The sequence below is a fragment of the Schistocerca gregaria genome, chromosome 8 (assembly GCF_023897955.1).
Source record: "Schistocerca gregaria isolate iqSchGreg1 chromosome 8, iqSchGreg1.2, whole genome shotgun sequence".
NCBI classification, from domain to species: Eukaryota; Metazoa; Arthropoda; class Insecta; order Orthoptera; family Acrididae; genus Schistocerca; species Schistocerca gregaria.
The window spans coordinates 458,276,314-458,287,190 of NC_064927.1; the positions used below are offsets into that span (position 1 = coordinate 458,276,314).

Here is a 10,877-nt window from a genome sequence, read left to right on the forward strand (position 1 = left end):
GGGAACAGGCCACAGACAGAGCGCCTAAAACCATACATATGAACCTGTTCCACTCAATTATGTGAGAGTAAAACTCACATGCCAATAAGAATGTACATGGTATATAGTATTTCCAGAAGGATTGTATTATTTCTGAATCCATGGACATAAATAAAGAAACAACAAGAGGATGCAAAGTGGTGAAAAAAACATGCAATGTGCAGAACTTAATTTATAAAAAGTCATATTTTTCATGATGTAGACACTGATCTTGAATGATAATAAGCCATGTAGCTTGTCATCATTCCTTGTAGCATAATGGACTTATTATTGTTAAAGTAATTGTCATCTTTGTTGCAGATGTGTGGTAGTTAAACCTGGAGAGGGATGCACTGTCAAAGAGCAAGATGTGAGCTTACCATTCCCAAAATGCTGCCCAGTAACAAGATGTACTAAAGGAGGAAAATGATGTGACCTGTGTCTGTTCATAGTTTTCATTTACAATAGTGGTCAAAATATACCTAGAGCTGTTATATTATTTCTTGGCAGACACTATTGTAACTTGCAGTAAACCACATAATAAAACAGATATTTATCATTTCTAGATAACCTTTGCCTCATATTTAAAATCTCTGCATATCAATACCACTGTGGAATTTAAGTAAAATGTTAGTTTATATAAATTATAATTAAGATTATTATAATTATGGTCTTAACTGTTCTCAGACTACTTCCAAGAGAACCTAAACATTATGACCACCAGCTTGACAGCTTGTTGGCCAACATTTTGAGTGCAATACAGCAATAATTCTTCATGTCATGGATTCGGCAAGTCTTTGCTAGGTTTCTGGAGGTATGTGGCACCAAATGTCTCTCCACAGGTCACACAATTCCCATGAAGTATGAGCTAGTGGTTTGTAGACACAGAGTTGGCTCCTGATAGCATCCCAAATGTGTCCCATTAGGTTCATATCAGGCAAATTTGTTGGCTGTGACACCAACATAATTTCATTACTACATTCATCAAGCTTCTGTAGCACGATTCTGGTCTGGTGATAGGGACAGCTATTCTGCTGGAAGAAGCCATCAACTTTGGGATAACATTAAGGGATGCAGGTGGTCCACAGTAATGTTCACATAGACCAACACTGTCATGCTGCCTGTAATTGCTATCCCAAATCCCATGGAAGACCAAGTGAATGTCCTCATAGCACAATCTCATCCCAACTGTCTTGCATCCATGGTGCATTTCAAGCAGCCTTTTGCCTGGATGAGGGCGTTCCTGAACATGACCACTGATCCGGAATAACAAGAAACAAGATTCATCTATACCAGGTAACATGTCTCCAATGATTCTCAATCTTATCTCAAGTAGTCCATGCCCACTGCAGTCATAATTACACATGAAAAAATAAAAATAAAAATCTACGACACTTACTTTTTGGGCATGCCTCATAGTTGACTTTTATGTGTTCCTAAGACTGTTGTAAACACCTGATATGGCCCCTTCACGTGGATTGTCATTAATTTAGATACTGTGAGCTGTGCATAATTTACCTGAGAGCTGCAGGACTTCATATTTGGCTCACTGTAGCTGTCTTTATCAAGTAAGCCCATTTTTTTATTTTTATTTTTTTAACTTTTGTCCCTTGGATCATGATGAATCAATTGCTTTTAATACTCATTTCTACACTTCTTTCATTGTTTCATATTACGCTATATCCAGATCCATGTGCTTATCAATGTACACATCAATGGAAGTTACTGTTAGCATTGTTAAATATGTAAATTTTGGAGAGCAAGAAATCATTACCTATAATTGACTGTTGAAGGAGGATGATATATTTTTAGCTCCTCCTCTAAATGGTGGCGTATTGTTATGGCAAAATTTCACCTAATTAGAAGCAATAGGTGATGCATCTGGTAGAAGGAAGAATGTTTCAGAAAAAGAGAGCCATACTAGTGAAGATGCATTCACCTTATGTCAGAATCAGAAGACTGTGCTTCAGAGAAAGAGATCAGTAGCAAAAACCTGTAAACTATAGAAGTAGTTCAGTCAAAAGATAAGAATATTGGTTGGAGTTTTGTACCCTTTCCACGTCAGGGAAGTGCATCCAGTGGAAATGTGGTGAAAGAAACACACAGTCCAACCAGGTATGGTACATCCTAAGTAAATGATATCAAATAAGCTTTTCAAGTAATTATGAACATAACACTCTTGATTATTGTGTTGCAAATGACTAATATTGGGAGCCAATGAGTGTACAGTGATAAATGGGGAGATTTAGATGAAGTTACAACAGAAATACAGATCAGCTGCATTCTTGCTTGCTGATGTTGACAAATCATATGTGGAATCAACAAGTAGCTTATGGAGTTCAGTGTCAGGCACAGCAATTTTTCCTCCAAAAATGTCCCAAAGATGTATTTTTTTTTTCATCACTTGAGTGCCATGTTTTGATGAGAAGTCTGATCAACTGGTGTGAAGAGCAAACAGCAAACTAGCACCTGTAATGGGCTTATGGCAGCAATGGGTAGAAATACTTGCAAAATTATATAATCCTTGAGCAAATGTAACTGTTGATGAGCAACTGGTGGGCTTCAGAAGTCACAGTCCATTCAAACAGATATTATAAGAAAACCTGGTGATTGGATAAAGATATAGACACTGTGTGACTTACATAGGAAAACCACCACACAAAGCATGTGAGAAAACCTAGTTTGCATGCTGTCATAGGTCTGACATATGCTGAGGTGACAGAAGTCATGGAATACCTCCTAATATCATGTCAGACCTCCTGCTGTGCAGTGTAAACAAGTCATTGGAAGTCCTTTTCAGAAATATTGAGCCATGCTGCCTCTATAGCTATCCATAATTGTGGAAGTGTTGCTGGTGCAAAATTTTATGCACAAACTGACCTCTTGATTATGTCCCATATACGAGGCGTATTTTTTAAGTATCATTTTGAAATAAAAAAAAAGACGTGCTAACATATCTCAATAATTTTATTTTAGCATGAAAGCCTGTACCTTAATCTACTTTTCTACACAGTTTCTGTCAATATTGAGGCACTTGTCATAATGTTGTACCAGGTTTTGAATACCCTCCTCATAGACGTCCGCCACCTGACTTGTTAACCGCTGCATCACCACTGTTTTGACTTCATCATCGACTTGATGACTCTGACCGCCCAGATGTTTCTTCATGTGCAGGAACAGGTGGTAGTCACTGGGTGCAAGATCGGGCCTGTATGGAGGATGATCTAGAGTTTCTCATCGAAAAGATGTGATGAGATCTTTGGTCTGATCCGCCACATGCAGACAGGCATTGTCTTGCAGCAAAATGATGCCCTTGCTCAACTTCCATGGACTGTTGCTTCGATCATTTTTTTTGTATCATGAAGTCCATGAATGGCTGCACTCGGTCTAAAAGTAGCCAAACAACCATTTCCAGCCAGTGATCAATTCAGTTGGACCAGAGGACCCAGTCCATTCCACATAAACACATTCTATACCATTATGGAGCCACTACCTGCTTCCTGCACAGTGCCTTGTTGACAACTTGTGTCCATGGCTTCATGAGGTCTGTGCCATGCTCAGACCCTATCATGAGCTCTTATCAGCTGAAACTGGAATTCACCTGACCAGGCTATGGTTTTCCAGTTGCCTAGGTTCAAACCACGCCCCCCCTCCCCCTCCCACATGAAACATGGATCTTGCCGTTGGTCGGGAAGCTTGAGTGCCTCAGCAATACAGATGGCTGTACCGTAGGTGCAACCACAACGGAGGGGTATCTGTTGAGATGCCAGACAAACATGTGGTTCCTGAAGAGGGGCAATAGCCTTTTCGGTAGTTGCACGGGCAACAGTCTAGATGATTGACTGATCTGGCCTTGTAGCACTAATCAAAATGGCCTTGCTGTGCTGGTACTGCGAACGGCTGAAAGCAAGGTGAAACTACAGCCATAATTTTTCCCAAGGGCATGCAGCTTTACTGTATGGTTAAATGATGATAGCATCCTCTTGGGTAAAATATTCCGGAGGTAAAATAGTCCCCCATTCGGATCTCCGGGTGGGGACTACTCAGGAGGATGTCGTTATCAGGAGAAAGAAAACTGGCGTTCTACAGATCGGAGCGTGGAATGTCAGATCCTTTAATCGGGGAGGTACGTTCGAAAATTTAAAAAGGGAAATGGATAGGTTAAAATTAGGTATAGTGGGAATTAGTGAAGTTAGGTGGCAGGAGGAACAAGACTTTTGGTCAGGTGAATAGAGGGTTATAAATACAAAATCAAATAGTGGTAATGCAGGAGTAGGTTTAATAATCAATTAAAAAAATAGGAGTGTGGGTAAGCTACTACAAACAGCATAGTGAACAAATTGTTGTGGCCAAGATAAGACACGAAGCCCACCCCTTCTACAGTAGTACAGGTTTACATGCCAACTAGCTCTGCAGATGATGAAGAAATTGATGAAATGTATGATGAGATAAAAGAAATTATTCAGATAGTGAAGGGAGACGAAAATTTAAGTAATGGGTGACTGGAATTCGAGATGAGGAAAAGGGAGAGAAGCAAACATAGTAGGCGAATATGGATTGGGGGTAAGAAATGAAAAGAGGAAGCCATCTGCTAGAATTTTGCACAGAGCAAAACTTAATCATAGCTAACACTTGGTTCAAGAATCATGAAAGAAGGTTGTATACATGGAAGAAGCCTGGAGATACTAGTAGGTATCAGATAGATTATTTAATGGTAAGATAGGGATTGAGGAACCAGGTTTTAAATTGTAAGACATTTCCAGGGGCAGATGTGGACTCTGATCACAATCTATTGGTTATGAACTGTAGATGAAAACTGAAGAAAATGCAAAAAGGTGGCAATTTAAGGAGATGGGATGTGGATAAACTGACTAAACCAGAGGTTGTACAGAGTTTCAGTGAGAGCATAAGGGAACAATTGACAGGAATGGGAGAAAAAATATGGTAGAAGAAGAATGAGTAGCTCTGAGGGATGAAGAAGTGAAGGCAGCAGAGGATAAAGTAGGTAAAAAGACAAGGGCTGCTAGAAATCCTTGGGTAACACAAGAAATAATGAATTTAATTGATGAAAGCAGAAAATATAAAAATGCAGTAAATGAAGCAGGAAAAAAGGAATACAAATATCTCAAAAATGAGATCAACAGGAAGTGCAAAATGGCTAAGCAGGGATGGCTTGAGGACAAATGTATGGATGTAGAGGCTTATCTCACTAGGGGTAAGATAGTTACTGCCTACAGGAAAATTAAAGAGACCTTTGCAGAAACGAGAACCACTTGCATGAATATCAAGAGCTTTGATGGAAACCCAGTTCTTAGCAAAGAAGAGAAAGCAGAAAGGTGGAGGGAGTATATAGTGGGTCTATACAAGGGCGATTTACTTGAGGACAATATTATGGAAATGGATGAGGATGTAGATGAAGATTAAACGTGAGATATGATATTGCGTGAAGAGTCTGAAAGAGCACTGAAAGACCTGAGTCGAAACAAGGCCCCGGGAGTAGACAACATTCCATTAGAACTACTGACAACCTTGGTAGAGCCAGTCATGACAGAATATCATTTGGCGAGCAAGATTTATGAGACAGGTGAAATACCCTCAGACTTCAAGAAGAATATAATAATTCCAATCCCAAAGGAAGCAGGCGTTGACAGATGTGAAAATTACCGAACGATAAGTTTAATAAGTCACAGCTGCATGGAAAAGCTGACCTCGGGGAAGATCAGTTTGGATTCCGTAGAAATGTTGGAACACGTGAGGCAATACTGACCCTATGACTTATCTTAGGAGAAAGATTAAGGAAAGGCAAACCTACATTTCTAGCATTTGTAGACTTAGAGAAAGCTTTTGACAATGTTGACTGGAATACTCTCTTTCAAATTCTAAATGTGACAGGGGTAAAATACAGGGAGCGAAAGGCTATTTACAATTTGTACAGAAACTGGGTGGCAGTTATAAGAGTCGAGGGGCATGAAAGGGAAGCAGTGGTTGGGAAAGGAGTGAGGCAGAGTTGTAGCCTCTCTCAGATGTTATTCAATCTGTATATTGAGCAAGCAGTAAAGGAAACAAGAGAAAAATTCAGAGTAGGTATTAAAATCCATGGAGAAGAAATAAAAACTTTGAGGTTTGCCTATGCCATTGTAATTCTGTCAGAGACAGCAATCGACTTGGAAATGCCATTGAATGGAATGGACAGTGTCTTGAAAGGAGGATATAAGATGAACATCAACAAAAGCAAAACAAGGATAATGGAATGTAGTCGAATTAAGTCTGGTGATGCTGAGGGAATTAGATTAGGAAATGAAACACTTAAAGTAGTAAAGGAGTTTTGCTATTTGGGGAACAAAATAACTGATGATAGTCAAAGTAGAGAGGATATAAAATGTAGACTGGCAATGGCAAGAAAAGCGTTTCTGAAGAAGAGAAATTTGTTAACATCGAGTATAGATTTAAGTGTCAGGAAGTGTATCCACGTATGGAAGTGAAACATGGATGATAAATAGTTTGGGCAAGAAGAAAATAGAACCTTTCGAAATGTGGTGCTACAGAACAATGCTGAAGATTAGATGGGTATATCACATAACTAATGAGGAGGTATTGAATAGAATTGGGGAGAACAGGAGTTTGTGGCACATACAATGAAGGCTTTCATGACCGGATGGTACTGTTGTTGATAATTCTTCCAGGTTATATGGCCGTGGTCCATGGAATATTTCTATCCCTAACCTTTTTTCCAATACTACTTTGGACATCGTCAGAGGTATGGCTGGTCCTGTTGAGTCCTGCCTGTATGCTGAATCAAGCACTGCTCCAAAGAAAGGTTATGGTGTTGTGTACAGTTAGAAAAAAAGGACTGGACTGCCTAAGTTATCGTGTAAACTGCAAACAAATTATTTGCAAATGTGCATTTATGGGCCACCACTAATTTCAGTATGAACTGTTGTCCTAGTTAGTACAAATGTATTATAAGTGCAAACTTTTTGATTAAGGCTCAGTTTAATTGGACTCATATTTTACCCAAGGCCTACCTTACCTTGTGCAGTACTGGGAAACGTGGTACATGCATGATGGAGCACAGGTACATTTTGCTGCTCAAGTAAAATGACATCTAACACATCAGTTTGGTCCCAAATGGTGATGTTGAGCACAGCCTAAATCTTTGACTCCGAGGTCAGCTGATCTCTACATCCTAGACTTTGTGGTTTGGGATCATCTCAGAAGTGAAGCTTACAGCACTCTCATGGATACAGATTAAGAACTGGAGCAGCATATTGCACAAACTTTTCAATATTTACTGGATGATACAGAATTTTTTGAAATAGTTCACTCTCCCTGCATAGCTTCCAAATATGAGAATAACACATGGAACACTTCCTGCAACAGGTACAATGTGAAGTGACGGTTGAACTGTTTAGCACACCCTGTAGTGGTTCGCCTACTTTTATTTTCTTCATTTGTTGTCCTCAGTGTTGACATACTGTATTGCTACACTGGCTGAAAAATGGGGTTTGAAATTTGGACAATGACTTTGGTAAATAATGTAGCTGACAGGTGAACAGTTGCATTTCACAGATATTTACTTTCACTTATATTTACTTTCTCTTTTCACAACCCCCCATATACACATTTAATATGGCCAGTGCACTATTTTTTAACTTTCCATAAGCCTCATTAATAGTTTCCAGGCGAACATGCACATACTGCTACAATAGTTTACTGTTGTACATCTAAGGGCAGTAAAAGGCTAACCACACAGTTCACAATTGTTCAAATAAATTGAACAGTCACTGTCATTGCTTTGACACATGGCCCATTGGAGTAACACTGTTAAGTTGATGCATTGTTATCATTCTAACCAACAAAGGTTCCTCGTCTGAAACTCGGCCGTTGACTGACTGTCTCGTGACCAGACATTGGGCCCTTATATATCATCACAATAATACATGTTGAAACTACACATTACTTGAAGTTAAATTTACAGTAATTACAATTAAAACTCAACTGATTCGATTAACTGAATACATTCAAAAAAATGGTTCTTTCTAACAGTGTCCTCTACTACAAGGGTTAAGGTGAATTATTTGTTTAAATGATGAAATTAACAAATATCATTATGCAGACAATACTTTGGAATTAATTAAGAGCCAATTAATTTAGAATAGAGCCAAATAGATCCTTTAAGAGTACTATTAGTTGTTCCTCCAAATGTTTATAATTAGTATAGAATTTATATTTGTTTATATGTCAACAATAGAATTTAAATTACAAAACAATTACTTTTTTTGCACTATAATGAAAGATACTAACTAGGAATAGTCAAAATAATTGTAAAATCAATTACATACTTAAAACTAAGCACAAAAGTAGAGCTGGTGTTATGTTCTTTAAGACTGAGGGGCCAACCTTTCTCTTTAATGAAAATGCAGTTTATACGCATGTTTGTTAATGGTAGTTAGTTAAAAGTGAAAAAACGAATTTAAGGAGGCAGATTTCAAAACAAGAGGGGAAGTAAAAATATCCCAGCTTGCTTCGTCACAGCTCCTAACGTGGTACAAGTCTGAATGCTGGTTATCTATAAGTAAGGTAAGCTCCACATAAGATCATGCAAATTGAAAAAGAGACAATGTTGCACAATTGACAACACTGTATTAAATGAAAATTAGCAGGCGTGCACCCAATAAAGCATAAAAGTACGGCTACCACACCTCACACATATATGGTAATGAAGGGGTTCACCAGTCTGCAAAAGGAAACTACGAGGATTATCTCAAAAGTAAGGTCTCCTATTTTTTTATAAGTACAGAACTCTGTTTGCATGGCAGTTGGTCACACTGTTATGAAGAGTACTTCACACGCATGTGTATAAACATGCCCATGCTGCGCTGTGGCATTCAGTCTTTGCTTGGCAGCTGTTGAGAATGGAGCTCCAGTTGGATGTTACCGCCAAGTGAGAATTGCGTGCAGTTATTCAGTTTTTGAACACAAAGGGCACTGCAACGATTGAAATCCATCGCCAATTGACAGAAGTGTATGGTGGGTCATGCATGGACGTCAAAAATGTTCATAAGTGGTGTTGAAAGTTTGCAGTGATTGGACCAAAATTTACAATGAACAAAGGAGCAGGAGACCATAAATTTCTGAAGAGACAGTGTTGAAGGTTGAGCAAAGCATGCATGAAGATTGGCGTATCATCCTGGATGATCTCTGCATGTTGGTTCCTGAGGTTTCCCAAAGCACCACTCACAGAATTTTAACGGAAACATTGAACTACCGGAAGGTATGTGCAAGATGAGCGCCATGCATTCTGACTGAGGACCACATACGGCAATGAGTTGATGATTCCTGCTCATTTCTTCACCACCTTGCAGCCAAACAGGACAACTTTCTGGACTCAATTGTCATGGGTGACGAAACCTGGGCAACCACTCACACCTGAGACCAAGCAACAATCACGCCCGTGGCTGCATCCTTCTTCGCCAAAGCTGCGGAGATGGCAGAAAGCTGGTATGACATGAGCATACAAAAACTGCCACAGTGTCTACAAAAAAGCATCGGCAGAAAAGGTGATTATGTCGAAAAATAGCTAAATGTTCAAGCTGTAAACTGATGTAAACCATTGTACAAATAAACAGGTCTATGTACTTATAAAAAATAGGAGACCTTACTTTTGGGATTACCCTTGTAGCAGCCACTATCCTATCACAATTTAGTTTATTACCATAAAGAATGAAGCATGAAAACGTTTAATAAGTGAAAAAGGGCTGTAATTATGTAGTATATCCTTGGCACAGGTGGATGGACACATAAAAGCATGATACGAAACCAAGTTGCAGATATGGCCAACAAATGTGAAAATAGTTGGTAATTTGAGGAAAGATCCCCAGAAAAGTAAGTACAAACACCAACAAATTCATCAAGGTGTATGATGGATGCATCTAGCTGGCTGTGAATGTTAAAACTGCACAGTTAAACTCTGAGGTAAGCTAAGCAGCTTCGTCTCCCCCTCGGCTTGTTCATAGCATCGCCAGCTCATGCTCACCACATTCAAATGGAGGGAGTGTGGGAGATGGCTGTGCTAATGGCTGTAAATTCTGAGTCCGGTTTGGTTTGAAGTCTGTCATTTGCTCTAACTCATAGTTATCCCTCTCTCCACACCTCTGCAACAACTTGAAACACACATATTCTTCAATATACCAATAGCAAGAGTTTACTTACTGGTATCTCTGAAGCAAGTGTTTTTGAGACTTTAGGCTCCAAATCATCAATGGATCTGTCAGTGTAGGCATCTCACCAGCCAACTGCAGCAGACTTTGCAAGTTCTGGCCAATAACAATTTCAATGGTATGAGGTGGGAAGGAAGGCAGAAAATCTGTTCCACTGTATGACAGGACTGCAGCCCCACCCACCCAAAAGCCTTACATGTACACACATGCGGAAATAACTGTTGTGAGCCAATCAAAATCCTACTTCCTCAGATTTCAATGAACACTTCTTCATGATGAGCCTACAGGCAGTGGTCGATCCCATGTCTCAAGTTCTTAGTGCTTCACCAGGCTTTCAGATCTTTGTCTCACAATAAAGAATTCCTTTTAGCATGATTGTCATGCCATGGGTGGAAAAGGTTAACCTGGTGTGAAGATGACAACAAGAAAATAAACACACTTATTCACAAACCTCCTAACAGCCACTCCATATATGCTGATGCAAGGGTATATTTATTTGGAATACATGTAGTAAAAAGGAGGAACACCAGGTAGAACAACACTACACACACATACAAATTAATTACAATGTTTATGAATGAAGGTAATATCTAGGCAATCTCACACATATATGGATGGCTTGAGTTCAAAATCTACACA

At 39.2% G+C, this 10,877-nt stretch overlaps 1 protein-coding gene across 1 annotated transcript in view; it reads left to right on the plus strand.

Annotated features, from left to right (window-relative positions):
• The window catches only part of LOC126284772 (uncharacterized), a 96,641-nt gene extending 96,075 nt beyond the window's left edge, over window positions 1–566 (plus strand). Inside the window, exon 3 of the mRNA XM_049983933.1 lies at window positions 340–566. Within this exon, the coding sequence (XP_049839890.1) occupies window positions 340–448 (109 nt within the window). The 3' untranslated portion in view covers window positions 449–566. The remainder of the gene's footprint in view (window positions 1–339) is intronic.
• The last annotated feature ends 10,311 nt before the right edge of the window (window positions 567–10,877 follow it).